This window comes from Lissotriton vulgaris, chromosome 10, assembly GCF_964263255.1.
Source record: "Lissotriton vulgaris chromosome 10, aLisVul1.2, whole genome shotgun sequence".
Taxonomy (NCBI): domain Eukaryota; kingdom Metazoa; phylum Chordata; class Amphibia; order Caudata; family Salamandridae; genus Lissotriton; species Lissotriton vulgaris.
This window is the reverse complement of record NC_141698.1, coordinates 605,277,010-605,296,271: the sequence shown is the minus strand read 5'-3', so window position 1 is coordinate 605,296,271 and position 19,262 is coordinate 605,277,010. Positions and strand designations below refer to the sequence as shown.

The 19,262-nt window shown below is 45.8% G+C and overlaps 1 protein-coding gene across 1 annotated transcript in view; it reads right to left on the bottom strand.

The window, feature by feature from the left end:
* PDXDC1 (pyridoxal dependent decarboxylase domain containing 1) overlaps nucleotides 1-19,262 on the bottom strand; it is a 435,979-nt gene that overhangs the window by 280,761 nt on the left and 135,956 nt on the right. Inside the window, exon 3 of the mRNA XM_086941443.1 lies at nucleotides 2,323-2,388. Coding sequence (XP_086797569.1) covers nucleotides 2,323-2,388 — 66 coding nt within the window. The remainder of the gene's footprint in view (nucleotides 1-2,322; nucleotides 2,389-19,262) is intronic.

Sequence of the window (19,262 nt, the reverse complement as noted above, 5' to 3'; positions counted from 1 at the left end):
GAATGTGATGTAAGGGCTGGCGACTGATTGGCTGAGTTTTGGACCAAACAATAATGAGGTCTGGTTACCAAATAAGAGGATTCCCTTTGGGATTTTCTATGCAGTTTTTCTCTATGGTACTGCTCTGGTCATTCTGTTACCGTGAGACTTCCACCATGACGACGGGGAAGATACAAGCATGTGAATCTATGAAAGATTCAATACTGGAGAATATAAAAAGTGCCCAGACCGAAATGTAACTCAGATGCGCATTTTTTTTTATGTTTAATAGCAACTATAACATTTTGAACAGAAAAGTTTTAAAGCAGTAACAATAACAGTGGACAGAGCAAGGGTTGATGGGGTGCTAGTATTAAGTCACAGAAGATTTGCAAACAGGTTAACTATGCCAAATTGAAAGATTATTAATGGAAAAGAAAAACAGATAATGGCTACATATTGGTCTATTAGTAATAAGGATTACATATGTGCACTATACATGTTTACAACTGTATACAGTTAACTGGACAGCACTCACTTTTCTTTATCAAGTTGCAAGAAATGGCATTTCAGTTTTTCTCTTCGGATGGTAAAGACAGTAAAAACACAGGAACTTGGAGGCCTCACTGGGCGGTTTGGGTGCCATTTGAGGATTATGACTAGATTATTTTAGGCTATGGGTTGAGTTGAGGTGATATGAGGTTTGGGAGGTAATTAGGGATGCGTCCCCTCACAGCTTTAAATACAAGCATTGGTAGTTTGTAAAAGGCTCTTTTTTTTAGTCAAGCCCTATACAGATCAGTGGTGATATGACTAGGTGAGAGCATGTTTTGGAAGACTGCACAAGGTTCTTAAGGCAACATGTAAGCTTTTTTATTGAGTTTTGGGGTAGGACTACGAACAAGCTACTGAATTAATCAAGTCTGCAGACTACTAGTGAGTAGTTGAGAGTTTTGGCAACGTTAAATGCAATTTGTAGGCTGGATTGTGCAAATATTCAATATTATACTCTGGCTGTGTTGGTTATAAATGATTCTATCCTCAAGGATACGTTAAAAAGAGTGCAAAGTTTGTGGTGGACAACGTGAGCTTCTGCATGCAAGAGGAAAACTTAAGAGAGGGTCAGTTAGGTAAATAGGCCCCGATAAGGAGGGAAAGTATGCCAACAGGTGGCAGTCGGACAATTTGAAACTTTCCTGTGAAGATGGGTAGGTGCAAGAAGAGTAGGAAATGAGAAACAAATGTGGATGTTTCCAAGGCATATCATAAGGTAGAGGGATAAGAGATCCAAGAGAACCTTGGGGGAATGCCCACATGAAGTGATATAGGTACTGAAGCAGCATGGTTGGAGATAGAGAAGACGAGCCACTTGTGGCTGGGACTTTTGATGCACTGCGATTCGAATGTGATTTTGGTGCTTACTAGTGATAAAGTTGGAGACGTGAAGGTGCTGTTTCTGTCACATGAAGCGCACAGAAAACGGATTGGAATGGGCTGAATATGTTGTCTGAGTTGTAAGTGTGATGTGACTGAAGACCAGAGGTTTGAGTACTTTGCAAAAAATAAGTAGCTGTGACACTGTACAATAGTTGGATGAAGAGGAAGGATCAGCAGGAAGAACGATTTATGAAGAGTCAGGGCTACAGCTGATTTGAGGCATGGAGGTTCAGTGACAGATGAAACTGAATGGTTGGTTAGAGCCGTCAAGCACAGAATAACCCTGTCGGTGAAGACAAGAGGTCTGCTGGTCTGTGGGCTAAATGGATCAGATGGTGCACAGGATGGTCTGGCACTTTTGATTTACATTATTTCAGAAATAGATGAGATTAATAGTGAATACAACTGATTGAGCTTGCAGTCAAATAAAGGGGCTTGAGGATGAAGGATTATATTCTAGGTGAAGTATGATTCATGCAACAGCAATAGCTGACAAAGAAGAGTTTGTGAAAGGTAAATATCAATGGGAGAGCAGGTTCTTGATGGTGTATGCAAGTCACTGTGGATGAGGCTGAAGTGAGGTGATCAGGTCCTGAAAGTATCCGATTTGGAATTGTCAACAGCATAAAAAAGAGTATGTTGAGAGCTTGTTTGTATATTTAAGGTTTGCATAGGTCTTGTTCTTATGTTGTTTAGGAAGAAATAATTGTATTTTTTTCAGACTACAAATGGTATGTGTAACGCATTGATAGGGCCATGAGGCAATAGAGAAGAAAGTGCATCACGGATAGTGTGAATAACATACTGGTACTATTAAAACAGTCAGAACGCTCTGCCACAAATATCAACATCATTTGAAAGGGACATCGCTCTTAGGCATAAGTGATCATGGTTTAGACAACATACCTGCCTTGTAAGGGTCCAGGAATATCCTTTCTTGAATATTTCCTACTTTCCTTTTCATCTTCTCTCCTAATGAGCACAAATACAAGCCAGGTTGAACAACTTTTCAGATAAGTAAATAACAGAACTAATAACTTAAAAACTCAGATTCAGATTTGCTTATTATTTTTCAGCTTAAAGACATAAAGTATGCGCTCAAAGCTGCTTGCCATGAGAGCCACAATTGTGTAAATTATTACCCGATAACTCAAAGATTGTAGCCTAATAATAATAATCTTTGGTTGTTACAATTTATAGTTACATGCTCATTAATCTTGGGCAGATGACTGAGTGCGGAGTATGGTCCAATCTGATAACTGTTCAAAGGTAATCTGTAAATTGGACTCTTAGGTATCTAGGATTGGTTTAAGTTTCCAGGCAGCATTACACAATCAGTTCGCTTTCTTCTTCCACTTGTTGGGCATGTAGGGCGCCCGGTAACTGTCTGAAGCAAGTACTTCTGAACACCACTACACTACTGAACCTGCACGACAATCTTGACACTGGCTCCTTCCTCAAGCATGTGTTCCTTTCTTACCTGCAAGATACACTGTGAATAAATGCAGTGCTTATTTTGTAAAAATGTAAGTGCCAGGGGACCAAATCCGGTTTGTTTTTTCGCCGCACCGTTACCTGCCATAGACGCTGGGACATTCCAGGGACCAAAACCTCCTCGTACACAGCTTTCTTGTTGCCTGCAAGGTCGCCAGCAATCCCGCTTGCCGTCTCCTCCCGCCGCCGCAGCTCCAACACCTGAGCGCGGCCGCTGTGAGGGGGGGGGGGGGGGGGGGGGGGGTAGACCAGTGGGACAGGACTGCAAGATCCAGGGTCCTTAGCGGCCGGAAGCCGCGATTACCGGGGCCAGGAGGCGCATAAGGGCAGCCACCGCGTCGCGGGACGCGCGTGGGCGCTCGCCGGGCTATGCCCGGGCAAAGGGCAGGCCCTCTGTGGCCCTCAGAGGCCTGAAGAGGTCGGGCTGGGCCACCCCCCTTGGCAGGCCTCTTCCACCTTCCACCCGGACCATTTGCATTATCATCAGGTCAGTGATAAGAGTATATTAAACTGCCTAAACATTTGTTACATAGCAAATCCCGATTAAACGTATATCATGGGGAAAAGAACACCGGCAGTGTCTAGGCCAAAAGACGTGCACAAAAGGGCAGTAACAGCTTCCACCACCCCGCGGCCACGTTTGACCGCCATTGATAAAATGCTCCAGAAGACCATTGACGTTGTTGCAACAGCCATTCAGAATACTGAAAGGCGCTTTTGGCTTCCACCAAGCTTGCCCCCTCTTCTGAGCCAAGATAACTCACTGGATTCTCTACATCCTATGAAGGGCTTCCAGGCACAGACTCTAATGAAAACTGCATAATTGTGGACACGGCCCCCCCCGGAACATTTTACCACAGGTAGCAGGTTATCATCAACCCCTACTATGCTCAGGTCTGATATGAACTTGAGTCAAGACTCTTGTGCACCACTGGCCAATGATCTGGCACACCTAGATGGCACTGACCAATGTCCGGATCTTGACACATCAAATACTGAGGGGGACGAAAGCGACAGTATTCCTGTGCGAACCAGGGGGCAAAAAGCTAAGAGAAAGCTGAAACACCTAGACACTGAGCTATCGCCAAAAAAACTGAGAAACAAGGGTGGGCGCAAGCAACGTCTGAGGATTCCTGCTTCTGAAGAGCGGAAAAGAGATAAGGGGGAAGATCAATTTAACGAAATAGATACCCACACCACAGAAGCTAGTGCAGCGATGGGGAACGAAGGATTCTGGGGGAGGATGGAGACCTTACTGACTACCCTTTTAGGGCCTATCAACCAACACATCCTAAACATGGATAAGAGGCTGAGAGTGTTAGATGATCATGTAACAAAACTAGGCATAGGGCAGACTGTAATAAATAAATCCAACATGGGGATATTAAGTGGAATTAAAGCCAAAAATAATGGGGCTAATACAAACACAGATGGTCACAATAAACTTACTCCCCCGATGCCAATACCATGCACAAGAAAAAATCTACCTCTAGCCAAACATGCCCCTAATTCTAACACGACTGAGGTAGCTAGTTTGGAAGGAACGGAACAAAATGTTGATAAAAGTAAAAGGGTCCCAACCAGACAAACCAAGAATGATGCCCAAAACCGTCCAACAGTCCAACCTGAACTAAACATGGCTACCAACACGAGGAAGATTCCTACCCGCATCAGCCTGCCGCCTGAATGCGGGGCGTACGTGTTGGCCTTAGTCAATGTGCCCAAACTAAGGAATGACCAAGAGGAAAATCCCATCACTCTTAAAAACAGTATTCTCCATTGGCTATCTATTAATGGCAATTTCCCAATGGAAAGAGCAAGGGAGATTATCCAAACACAAAGAGTCGGGTGGGTGGACCCGCTGAGAAAAAAGTTTGAGGGGGATTGCATAATTATAAATTTCAGGTCCCCTCAATGGACTCAAAAAACCCTTGCTAATGCCCCACTGCCCTCACCTTGGGAATTTAATACGACCTTACTTCCTCTGGGCTATTTTTACAGACACCTAGCCCAAACTCTAACCCCGGGAATAACCCGGCTGTGTGTTATCAGGACCCAAATCTTGGCACCAGGAACAAACTCCCATTGCACCAACTGAATCAAGACTTTAGCTTTATGAACGGCCCGGCCCAGTGCCACCAGGCCCTATTCCCAGAACACCCGATGCCACACACATACTTTCCCAAATCGGAAATTGCCTCAGAACGAGTTGAGGTCCATATATAACAGCCCAACCTATAACCGGTTTGAACATGCCTTCTCAAATTTAGAGGATCAGGACTGACTGGGGAAAAGGAGAGGTAACATTGGACGTCAAGAAGAAAGTAATGACAATGAGGAACATTCATTACCAACACTAGCCAACATAACCCAGGAAATAGTAGCGCACCACCACACTGCCACACCTATAGCTACACAAGAGGATGTATCTCCTACACTAACCAACTCTAAGCGGAGTATAGTTATGAGCGCTAGGAGCAAGTCAGTTAGCCACACCAACCATTGTGACTTGTCAATCCTTAGCTGGAATGTAGCAGGGTTAGAATCAGGACTGTCAGACCCACAATGGATTCAGCTATTGGATGGTAAAGACATTATCATGTTTCAGGAGACATGGGCTGTTGGGAATCTACATATAGAGGGGTACCATTGTTTTAGTGTGACAGCACCTAAGCCTGATTTTGGACGCACAGAGGGAGGCTTGTTCATTGGGATCAAGATACTGGCCGGTGGTACAATCAGAGACTTATCAAGAGGGAATCCAAATATACAGATCTTGGGGGAGGAGCTTCGCGGGCAACCAAGATGGCCGCGTAAGCTCGGAGATCCGCGGACCTTCCGATCCTCCGCAACTATCCTGCCTGAAATCCTGATCCACGAGGGTGGATTTTTGTTGCTGATGGTCCACTGAGGCGAGAAACGTTTTCAGATCACGAATCGGTGTTCCCTACGCTGAGCTACGTCGAGTGGGACTCCGTGCCAGCGCAGTGCCATTGTCTCTCCGGACTCCGTCACTACGCACGGCCGACCTGCGGAGTGCCTGCCTGTCGTCTTCACCGGTGGGGTGTTATTTCTCACAGTGCGTTCCGGAGACGGCCTCATACTGTCCGGCCCGGACAAGATCTCCGGCTCACTGGGCTCGGGCTTGCCTGGCATAGCCCTTTGTCCCCATCGGACCTAACATGGCGGGCAGAGGGGACCCCGACAAGACATCGGGCAAAGGCGTCCGCGGCAAAACACAGCAGCAGCAGAACAGGATTGAGCGCTATACCCAGCCAAAGACGCCACCTGTTACCGGACCCTCTGCCAAGAACCTCCCGCCCTCGGGCTCGCCGGACGGCTCGGAGCCTACCCTGAGCGACATCATGGGGGCCATCACTAGTTTCCGGGCGGACATGCAGCAACAGCATGAAGTCCTTACACATAAAGTGGACACTATGGCCGTCGACCTGACTCTCATTAGAGCCGATTTGGGTAAAACTAACGATCGAGTCAAGAATCTGGACATTAAGACATCCAGCCTGACGGCCGACGTCTCGGACCTACAAACAGAGGTCCGGAACCTGCAGAGGACCGCGGAACGGTTCTCAAGGCGGCTGGAGGACTTTGAGAGCCGTGCCAGGCGGCAGAACGTCCGCATTGTCGGGGTACCGGAGGGTTCAGAAGAGGCGGCGACGGACCTCCTCGTGGAAGACCTGATCAAGACCCATCTGGCACCGCCTGGCCTTAGCAACTTTTTCTCGGTGGAGCGAGCTCACCGAGTGCCGGGCGGCCCGCCGAAGTCGGGCGTGGCGCCTAGACCCATCGTGGCCCGGTTGCTCAATTTCCGAGACAGAGACGCGGTCCTGCAGGCTTCCAGACGGCATGGACCGCTTAAATTTCAGAACGCCGACGTCCATTTCTATCCGGACTTTACCAGGACGGTACAGCGACAGCGCCAGAGCTACGCCGGGGTGAAGCGACGACTACGGGACTTGGGGTTCAAATATTCCATGATGTTCCCTGCCAAGCTCCGGATCGAACATGAGGGCCATGCCCTCTTCTTTGACTTTGCTGAAAATGTAAGTGACTGGCTGGACACTTTATCGCCGCGCCGAGACGCTCAGGATGAACATGAAGGTGGTGCTGCTGGTGGCCCGGACCTATGAGACTTGGCTCTATAGTGGGTGATTCATCGTTTGTTATTTCTGCCTCATATGACTATCGGATCTTGCCTTATTTTACCCTGTTGACTTTCCTGTCTGTACATGGAGGGTGGCGGGGGGTGTTCGCGGAGATTCCTTACTCCTCTGGGTCTCTTCTTGTAGAGTAGTTATGGGGCGACAGGCACACTGCTGGTTGGGGGGGCTTTTCAGTCATATGCAGGGGTGCAGGGTGGGGGGTGCAACTATGCAAGTTTATTTGTTCGTTTGTTCTTTCTCTTTCCCTTTCTTGAGGCAATGGATTGTGTTTTTTATTGTTTACCTGAGGATTGAGTTGGTTGGGGTCGGATGGGGCGGGTTGTTGGACGATGGGGGGGTAGAAATTTAAAAGTTCTTAGCTGGAATGTTAATGGGTTGGGTGACCGAGTTAAGAGAGGGGTGGTAATCCAATTAATAAAGAGACATATGCCCGATGTTGTGCTTTTGCAAGAGACGCATTTGGTAGGTAACTCCTGCAAGGCCCTAAACCGTAAAGGCTACAAAATGGTTGCCCATTCTGGGTTCTCCTCGGGTTCCCGGGGGGCGGGCATCCTTGTGCGTGCGTCCCTTCCCCTTGAAATAGACGTCACTGTGCTTGATGATAGGGGACGCTACGCCGCTGTGGCGGGAAGATGGGAGGGGCGTTCCTTAGCGCTGCTTTCGGTTTATGTTCCCCCGGGCCCCCAATCCAGCACCTTTCAAGACCTTGGTGGCGCCATCTTGTCCCTGCCTGCGGGCTTATTGATCCTGGGGGGTGATCTCAACTCAGTCTGCTCTGGCTCCCTTGATCGCCAACCGCCGAGGGACCTCCGGAGTTCCCAAATGTGGCTGCCGGCCTTTCTCGACTCCATGGGTTTAGTGGATAGTTGGCGACTGCTGCATCCCGCGCTCCGCCACTTTTCCTTCCTCTCCAGTGCCCATGGGAGTCTGTCCCGTATAGATTATGTCCTTACCCTGGCGGCACATTCGCCTGCCGTGTCTGAGGCCCGTTTTCTGGCACGAGGAGTTTCTGATCACTCTCCGTTGTGGGTCTCGTTCGACTTTGGCATCGTCCTGTCCAGCCGTCCGGTGGCGGTGAACCCTTGGTATTTCCGCAACCACAAGACGCGCGCACTCCTAGCCAAGGCCATCGACTTGTATTTTTCCGAAAATACTGGCTCGGTTGGCTCGGCGGTCACCCTGTGGGAGGCATTCAAGACTGTGTTGCGGGGTGAGGCCCTAGCTCTCATCGCGCAGGCTAAGCGAGCTCGTGATGCCGACCTTGTGCATATTGAAGAAGAAGTCCTGGATCTCGAGTCCCGTTTGGGGCCTGAGCCAGACCCTTCTCTTTTACACGACCTCTCCCTGAAACAGTCGGAGTACCACGATCTCGCTACGAATGCCGCCCTAGTTTTGGCCAAGGAACAGCAGGGCCGCATTTATGACGTTGGGGATAAGGCTGGTAAGTTGCTGGCCTGGTTGGACAGGCGCGAGATGGCAAGCCGGGTGGTTCCGGAGATCCTGGGCGAGGACGGAGTGGCGGTCACAGACCCGAGCGCTATTGCCGAGTCTTTTGCAGACTACTTCCGGGGTGTCTATACTTCTGGTTCAGACCGCTCCGAGGCTGATTCAGCCGAGTTTCTCTCGACGATTGACCTCCCCTGTCTTTCGGACGAGGAACGTGCTGATATGGATCGAGATATTACCGCGGACGAGATCGCCTTGGCGATCCGCGCCCTGCGGTCGGGTAAAGCTACCAGCCCCAATGGCATACCGGCCGAGTTATATAAGATTAGGCCGGACGTGGTCTCTCCTCATCTGAGAGCTATGTTCCTGCGGGCCCGGGAGGAGGGTGTCCTCCATTTGGATCAACGACTGGCCACCATAGTGGTAATTCACAAGGAAGGCAAGCCGAGGGACGTTTGTAGATCCTACCGTCCTATCTCTCTCCTCAACGCGGAACCCAAGATCCTAGCTAAACTGCTGGCAAATCGGCTGGTTGGAGTCATCAGCGACTTGGTACACCCGGACCAATCAGGTTTTATTCCCCACCGCAACACTGCCCTCAACTTGCGACGGCTGCATGGTGTCATGGCCAGAGCTCACGCCCTGGAGGAACCGGCGGTACTTGCTTCCCTTGATGCCACGATGGCCTTTGACTCCCTGGAGTGGAGCTACCTTTGGGCAGTGTTAGCAAAGCTTGGGTTTGGACCGGGCTTCCTGGGCTGGGTGCAACTTCTTTATGCGTGCCCGCTGGCTGCTGTCACAGTTAACGGTCGCATGTCGGCTTCCTTTGCGCTTCATCGTGGTACTAGACAGGGCTGCCCCCTGTCACCACTCCTGTTTGCGCTGGCCCTGGAACCACTTGCGGCCATGTTACGCTCGCACCCTGACCTGCATGGAATCACCTGGGCCCCGGGTTTTGAGGACAGGGTCTCCCTATATGCGGATGACATCCTGCTTTATCTTACCTCTCCCTGTAAGTCGCTTATTGTGGCGTGCGACGTACTCCGGCTGTTTGGGCGCTACTCGGGCCTGATCATCAACTGGGCCAAGTCCTCCCTTTACATTCTCAAAGGAGACACGCCGCGCCTCCCTAGGGGCTGCAATATACAACTGGCCGGGCAAGGTTTTAAATACCTGGGAATCTACATATCGGGTAGTCCTAAGGCGCGTTATGACTACAACCTACTCCCTCCTCTTCAACGACTGCGGAGGGATGTTGATAGTTGGCGCAAGCTTCCGCTTTCTCTCCTGGGCCGGGCGGCATTGTTCAAAATGATGTCCCTGCCCAGGTTTCTATATGCCTTGCAAAATACCCAGGACCTTGTTCCGGCTCGCTATTTTAGAGAGGTTGAGAGCCTGCAACGTGCCCTGCTCTGGGAGGGTCGGCCTCGCGTCGCCATCCAGAAGCGTACATTGCCGTGGTACGACGGTGGCATCGCTCTACCAGACGTGCGGCGGTACTACTGGTCCTCTCAGCTTACTGCCATCAACCATGGCCTTTATGGCCCCGCAGACAGTCCGGGTTACGCTATGGACAGGTGGCTTTTGCGGGGAGGCAACTACTACCGCGCCCTGTATTCCAGGTCCTTTGATCGGCGCCTTACGGGCCCGACCAAGGCAGCGGTCCACACGTGGCGGACGATTACCAAGATACAGGGCTGGCAGGGCAGACTGACGAGATTCACCCCTCTGTATGACTCCGATATCCTAGGCAAGCTCTGGCACACCAAGGGTTTTGATAAGTGGGACCTTATAGGTATCTCAAGGGTGGAAGACATGGTAGCTAAAGGAGAGGTTAAGACTTTTCCCCAACTACAGGCTGAATACCACTTGGGTGGATCGGAGTTTTTCCGCTACGCCCAACTGAAGCACGCGCTAAATGCTGCTAGGCCTGAGGAGGGCGAAATCCCTGAAAGCTCCCCCTTGGAGGACAGGATTCTGGACGGTCATATGCCTGATAGTGCCATTTCCTTGTCCTACAAGAAGCTGATCAATGTTAGAGTTGACCTCCTCCAGCGCCTGCGAGAACAGTGGGTAGCCGACGGCCTGGAACTGGACGACGAGGACTGGCAGAGTGCTGTGTCTTCCCCTAAGGAGGTCGCCATTTCCTCGCGTCTGCGACTGGTGCAGTTCAAGATCCTCCACCGGGTGTATGTTACCGGCCCCCGGCTTGTGCACATGGGCTTCTCGCCTGATGGCTTTGGTCGTCGTGGCTGTGGAGCCCTTGCTACCTTCATCCATATCTTGTGGGAGTGCCCTGTCATTGCCCCCTACTGTGAGAGAGTACACCGAGTAATGAGGGAAGTGACTGGAGTTGAGTTGGCAGCAGAGGCGCGGAGGTGCCTCCTCAACATTTGGGGGCCGAATGACTACAACACGGCGCAGACTCGTTGGGCTACCCTGGGCAACATGATTGCTAAGCGAGATATAGCGCAGAAATGGGGTTCTAACACGGCCCCCCTGGTGGTGCAATGGAAGGCCAATATGGACTGGTGTATGCTACGAGAGAAGACGGTGTACGCTGCCAGGGGGAGGCCTCAGACATGGAACAAGGTGTGGGGGGCGTGGAATGCTTACAGGGGTGACCTGTGCTTACCACCAGAGCCTATTCCTCGCGAGGAATCCCTGTCACCGTAACCGATGACACCAGCTATTTTACACTTACTGTAATTCTCCTGCTTTCCTTCCCCCCCCCCTTCTACATCCTACTTTCCGTTCTTTTCTAGATTCTTACCTGACCTCAGATGCCTCCAACTGACTCATACGCATTTCCTTTTCCTCCATTGCCTTTCTCATGCGCCCTTTGGCGCTTCTTTCTTGGTTTTTGTTATTATATAAAATAAAAAACAACCTGCAATGTCCTGATGTGATTCGTTTTGCACTTTACTCCTCCTGATACCATGCTGCCTTGCCTCCGGGATGTTAGGCTGAATAGCTGTGTGCTTTGATACAATAAAGGTTTTAAAAATTAAAAAAAAAAAAAAAAAATATACAGATCTTGGAGTTCAAGCGAAAGACCCGGATTTATTTAATTAACTTTTATAATAACGATTTTTATTCTGTACCCAACAAGAACTTTGAAGCACTCTCTAAGACCTTACGAAATCTTGAAACCAGTTTAGCAACTGAGGAGGAGATGGGGAATTTAACCGGGGGGGAGGGGGACTTTAATGCGAAAATCCCAAAGAATTGCTGGACTGAGGATAGAAATCACTTAGATCAAGCTGAACGAAGGGGCATTGAATTAGCTAACATATTAACTGAGCACACTCTCAGCAATGCTATGGATACAAGTCACACTCCTAGCTTGCTTCTCCACCATTGACTTTATCTTTATGTCCCACTATTTATTAGACCGCGTAACAAAATTCACAGTGACGGAAACATCGTTTGGCGATCATAACTCCCTCACAGTGACTCTGCAACTAGGCCCTACCCAGGTATATGCTAACTTAAATGGCGCAAGAGACATTACACCTTCGGGTGACGGCCTGCGATTAAAATGGAGGGAGTTGACAGTGGGGCAATATAGGAAAGTGTAAAAAGGGAATATCCCCAGTTAATCAACTCTGTTTATCCATGGATGGGAACTGTCACAGGATAATCACTGACTTAGGTAAACTGTGTCTAGCCATAAAAACTTCTTTGTCAGTTCCCTTGCCAAAGGAAGGGAAAGAGCCAAGGTGGTTTGGCACTCGGCCCACGCCATGGGCAAGTTCTCGAAAGCCACCAATTCTATTTTGAGCTTGTCCCGTCCAAAGAAAATAGGTGCCACTGGTGCTATTTTAAAAAAACTTTAGGTTACAGTGCTTACCTGTAGCTACATATGGGGCTGAGGTCTAGGGATTGGGAAAAAAATCCAAGCATCCAGCGAAAAGAAGGTCGATTCTGTAGAAAAATACTGGGTGCCCCAATCTCATTTTCCGAATTCATTTGTCATGAGGAACTAAACCTCCCCTATGTATGTGATTTTATTAGAACTAGACCAGCTCTATTCTGGATTAGGATCTGGAGGAACAATTCAGCCCCTCTAACCAAAATATTATAAAAGACTGCCTCAAATGTGACCATGGCATGGCGATCCCCTGGCTTGCGGGAGTCCTAAAAACATTGAGCGCCGTGGACAGGTGAGATCTTTTCTCCGACCCAAGAAAGATTGAGCCCATAGATAAAATTGAGGTCAAACAAGCACTGTATGCACTTTATAACTCTGAACGAATGGAAAGGGAAATCCTCAAATCAACTGTTGTGAGTTATTTGAGGAATTAATTATGTAGGAGACCACTTGCACCCTACCTCACTTTACCCATGACCAATTGGGAGAGATCACTGCTGTTTCGGCTAAGGGCGGGTTCAGTGAAATTCCTACTGGGCTTTCCCTTGGGTTATCAGCACACAACACATTACAATCCATGTCCGTGTGATGGTATTAGTAAACAGAATGATTTGCACTTTCTATTCTTCTGCAAATTTTATTTAAAATATATTAAGTGGTTTTTAACTCCTTATTTTAGAAAACAAAGACCCCTCTCGTTAGGGGAGTCCTATTCAATGTCGCTTTCCCAGGACACAAATGAACTAATTTATCGCACTAGCACTTTTTTGAGACTTAGAACACGTGTACGTAAAATGATTGAAAACCCCTGAAAATAGTCTTATGAGAGCTGTATTAGATTTTTTTATAATTATGAATTCTGTAACTTGGATTTGTTATGTAATTGAACTGTTTTAATGTGGTACTTTTATGAATTTTATGAAATTCGAATAAAGGTCTTTTGAACTTGAACTTAAGTGCCAGGGCCTTACTTAGCAGACCACTACAGCCTGCACCACCCACTGCCCTGCCAGTGATGCCAACAGTACAACCACAACTACTTACTGTTGCACTCCTACAAGTGTGACAATTCAGACTACTCCTGGCCATCATAAGCTATAAAAATTGTGTGGAATAGCCTAAATTGTCATTTTTAATGTATAATGAATAATTTAACAGTGTTATTCTGTTCATCTCAAAGTTAGACAGACAGGGCAACCATGTGGTGGACTGTCATTAATGCTGGTGCTGAGAATTAAGTGCAGGTGCCGAGCACCAGAAACCACAGCCTCAAATTAAGCACTGGGAAAATGCTAGTTTCAGTTTTAGAACCGGATACCATTCATGGTCATGGATGCACGATATAAGGTGGTCATCTTCCCTAGAGAAAAATTCCTGTCATTTGTTGTTGTTTTAAGATTCTGCAAAGCGCATGACACTAAATAGAACTTTAAACAAAAGCACATGTATTGATTGTAATATGACTTTTATGTCTTTGTTAACTTTATTTTATAGTCATTGATCATTAACACAGCTGTATAACACCATTAAAGGTGCTTTCTATTTATATTTGCAATTTGAAGTATGTACAGTAAGTGTAAAAAATATTAGCTTTAGCTGATTTTTCTTGTTTATGAACCGGCCAGGACAATGAAATACCGGTGGTGCCGGCAGAACACCAGTCAGGTGGCCACCCTATCATGTCATTCAGAAAAGCAATGAAATCTGCTAGTTCTGTCCAATCATTTTGGAATGGATCCAGTTACGGGCTAAGCAGTGGGTCGAAGTTTTCAGGCACATTCAAACACAATTAACATGGAGACCTAGATCTAGTTCAGATAGTGGCCTAAGAAAGGCCTCTGCATCTGTTAATTAAAACGTTCAACCTGGAAACACCTGGCTGTCCCATAAAACTAAACGTAAGCATGCTATTTGGTGCTACGATTACTTTCATTCTTACAGTCTTACAATTATTAATTGTCTTTTATAGTCCCTCTTTACCTCACTTGTATGAACAGATCTGATTAGAATTTATTAGCAAAAGATGGTTTACAATCCTGCTTGTCAAAGTGCATAAATGACAATAGTATTCAGTGACAACGCAGGTGGCAATAAATACCATAACTACAGTTACACACACATATATATACAGAGTATGCCAGGAATACATCTATACCCAGTACAATTGATTGGCTGCGATTGGTGGGTCACAGACACTATAGCCAAAATGCCTGTTCCTTTACACACCCAACTGAGTAGGACATATCCTCCTCTCTATGACTAGGCTCTATACTCTTCTTGCTATGGATGTCCAGCTACATCTTTCATATGTGCTGTGAGATGAAGATTGGGTGTGTGGTTATTCAGACGATTTCTGGTTAACTAGACTGGACAGTAGCACGGTCAACAAAATCTTCAGAATCAATTACAATCAAAATCGGTTTCCTAGAAACAGCCCCGCACCAGGTAAAAAATGTGAAGTGTGTGTCTCACCGAAACCAGTCTAACAAGATTGGTGTCCATTCACATGTGCAAGAACTTGACTTGAAGAGCCTTTTCTGCCCATCCCTACTCTATCCAATCCACCACTAGATGATGGATCCTTGCTTTAGTCCCATCATGTTATGCACCTTCATGTACTACATGGTGCTGTTCACTGTTTCATTGTTATGTCAGTACTGGGATTCACATGTGGCTGTTAGCCCCTCTACTTCTACTCAGCATTATTTCTGTAACTTCACTGTGCCTAGTTTTCGAAACTATAGGTTAAGTGTATTAACACCCTGAATTAGGAAAAGTGTAATTCCTAACTCAGTAGCATAATGCGTCCGCAACCTATGAGTAATCGTATTACAAACCTTGCTTCTCTGCAGGTGAGAGAGAGAGAGAGAGAGAGAGAGAGAGAGAGAGAGAGAGAGAGAGAGAGAGAGAGAGAGAGAGAGAGAGAGAGAGAGAGAGAACGAACAGCAAAAGTGAAGGTTGACATTGGTCTTACATCTGTTAGGATGCATAGGACTGTGCTTTAGAGATTACAATGAATTGTAAAGTAGTACCTAGAAATGAATCTCCTACAACTGTCAATGATTTACATACACACAACAGTGTGCTTAACAGAAAAGTTAGCACACCTAGAACTTCAAATGGAATGTAAAACTATGAGCGTATTTCCTAAAGGATCCCACACTTTTCAGACTATGGGTCCATTAGAGATTTGGCTATATGTCCTCCGACCTAGTTTTGATTGGGAGACATTAAGACATTTTTCAATGCCTAGAACTACCTGGATAAACCAGGAGGCAAGGGGCACTGAAGAGTGTTCAAAGCCCCCCTTTTCATTTGAGGAAGCTTCCATGTCGAGTGGGGCATTGTTTTTAAAAAATATATTTTTAACTTCAAAAGGAAAAGCCTGCTTGGGCAAAGTACGGCAAAGTTACAATGCATCGCAGAAACCACCTTGACAGCAATTCCTGCCAATGCCTTTAAATGATCCGTGGGGATTTCAAATTTTGGAAGTTGGAACCTCCGTCATGGGGACGGAGTAGTATACTCCATCAACACGATGGAGTACAGACCGCCAAAATGAAAATCATGCCCCATGTTTTAAAAGTTTGCAAGTTGAGTGAAGCATTCTTGGTCACTATAAAGGCAATCTCTCACCTGGGCTCCCACCTTCTCTCCTGGACTTATTGACTTTTGTTCTGTCCTGACCGACACTTGGCTGCTGTTTTCTGACAGTTTCTCTGGACTCTAGCCCTCCTACCATGCCCTCGGCCTTAACCCTTTTCCCCGTGGATGATCCTCAAATGCTTCCTCCCTTTTGTGCTTCCCCTTCTCTCCATACCCTTGCATCCCTCCCACCCTCCCTTTGTGCTGTGACAGCATCCACACTTATGGAACTCTGCTCTTTGACTTATTGTAATAACTCTAATTAATGGTATTTGCTTTAGACCTTGCACCATATACCATTCCTATGTGATTTAGAGATTATTCAGTCATATCCCCTCCCTATGTATATAGAGATAACTCTAATCACTAGTGTATGCAGTAGACCTTTGTATTTTCTACCATTCCTATGTGACCATTAGAGTATTTCCGGTCATATCCCTTCCTATGTATATAGAGATAACTCTAATGTCTAGTCTCAATGTGACTTTTAGAGTATATCCATGTGTATCCCTTCACTATGTATATAGAGATAACACTAACGACTAGTCGCCTATGAGACTGTTAGAGTATATCCATGTGTGTCCCTTCCCTATGTATATAGAGATAACTCTAATCACTTGAACATGCAGTAGTCCGCTTTGTTCTTTTCCATTCCTATGTGATTTTTAGAGTATATCCAGTTTTACCCCTTCCCTATATATATATATAGAGATAACTCTAATCACTAGTTTATGCAGGAGTCCGCTTTGCTCTCTAACATTCCTATGTGACTCTTAGAGTATATCCATGTGTATCCCCTCCCTAAGTAGATAGAGATATCACTAGTATATGCCTAGAGTTTATCCTTTTGCACCTTCTTGTGTGACTATCTCTTGTACATTTGCATTTTTTTTCTGTTGTACCTGTTTTATTTCGCATGTAATCCTAAGTATAGCCAGGTGTATCCCTTCCCCCGTGTGAAGAGATAACCCTATTCACTAGAACAAAAAGAAATGTGTTCCTTATGTAACGTAACTGATTCTATGTAAAGTGCTTTGATAACATGTAACGGAACTGGTGCTATGTAAAGCGCTCTGATAACCTAATCGGTTCAAGTTCGCGCTATATAAAACTCTAAAAATAAATAAAATAAAATAAACAGTTTGCATGCTATGCAGACAAATAATGAGGCAGCCACGCAAGCAGAGGAAAACAGAACAACCAAATCTCTTCTGACCTCTTGGTCACTTTACTGTGTGTTGTAAATGTGTTAAATCTCATTTTGACCTAATAATAGCCACCTGGCCCATTCACATACATTTCAACCTAAAACAATCCACTACTTAAGATATACACACAAACGAGATATCACAAACGTTTCTTCATAGTTGGTGGTATTTTTATAAATGTACTTGACAAAACATAACATTTAGGATTGCTACATCTAGAACCATAAATCTAGGACACTAAAAAAATAGCAAAGTAAGTATTTTACTTATCCAGGTGTGTTTCCACAAAGTTGCAGGTATAGACATATATAAAGGAATGCATATGAATTCTTTGTGAGGAGGTTTCTCCTGAGAGGGTTGACATCGTCTTATCGAACAATGTCAGGCGTGTTAAATGGGCAAACTGATTGGTGAATGAGAACAAGATAGCTTGGAGGATATGGCCCGCTATAGACCTGTTGCATACTGGAGGAGACTGTGGGTTACCCCAGACCTCTCTCAGTATGCCCGGGCATTCCTAGATGTTAGAAATGCTGACAGGGCCCACAAAATTCCCTGGATGCGTGAGGTAAAGGCAACTTATTCCGCTATGGGTATAGCCAGTCTATGGGAAGACCCAACAGTCAATACTTTCCCACCTAGAAAAACCCTCAGAGAACTTTACTGGAGCATGGCTTCAATGAAAAGATTTGGTTCAACTATTGGTCCGTCATTGACGTGGACTTTTTGGAACTCAAACACTCAATTGCCCTTGAGGGTTATTGGGATTGCATTACTGTTCCTGAGGCCAGAAAGAGATATCACCAATTTAGGGTGGGAACTCTACAGATTAATTATTTTGTTTGCAAATGGAGAGAAGGGCTTGATCCCAGTTGTCCTTTCTGTCCTACTCAAAAGGAAAGTATCGGGCATATCCTATTTATCTGCCTATTTATCTGCCCAGATTACAAAGCACCAAGGCGATCCTGGTTGAAACCTATTTGTTTACAGCTGGGTCTCCAAACAGGCTGCGAGGCTCTTAGGATTCTTAAAACAAATGCCTCTCAGCCTGTGGCTATTGCAGTCGCAAAGTTTTTACACTGGATGTGGATTATCCGCGCCCGTAAATTATGTTTAACTTGATTATTTTAGATTCCTTCTGTATTCACCTTTTATCTGTAGCTCTTTTAAAATAAATTTTTTTAGTCTCAGTGGAATCTGTATTTAACTGCAGTTAAAATTGTATGATACATTCTAAATTTATGAACTTAAATTATATTTTTATTGTGTGGGTCGGTTGCTAATTTGCTATAATGTCTCGATGTGATTCCCCAAATTGTATTATGAAATCAACTACATTACAAGCTACCTTTTGGTATTTTTTTAAAAATTGTTAAATATTTTAATGCTGTCTTTTATGATGTATAAATCGAAATAAAGACCTTTGAATTGAATTCTTTACATTTTAAAATGTGATATCATATGGCGTTTATTAAAAGAGTCATATGTTAAGAATCAGTCTGCCTGCTAGTCTAGGGATATTTATATTTTACCATAGCTTACAGCCCATGCTGTGAAATTTGGGCTTAAAATATATATTTTATGTAATAGTCCACTAGGCCCGATTACCTGGGAAATTGGTAGTAGTTTTAGCAGCAGAGGGGGCATAACAAGTCACTGAGTTGTATTTTTTAAATTGAAGACATAAGATCCAAACGGTAGGTAATGAAAAAGGGTGTCCATTTATAAAAGGTAAAGTACTCCTGCAGAACCTCTTGGCACTGTAGTGTTGGAGGGGAGGACTATTCATTGTTAGCTTAAAAAACAGAATAGCTATCTGCAAGCACTGAAAAAGGATAAAAAGCAAACATTTTTTAAATGTTTGCGAACAATGCAAAGAGAGACAGAGTGCCAAAGTGAACAGAACAGCATCGCACAAACTTGCTGTTCTTGGCTATTACAAAAGAACTGACTGTTCCATAGGCCCAGTGTTCAGCTGCCATGTGTTGTAGTAACTAT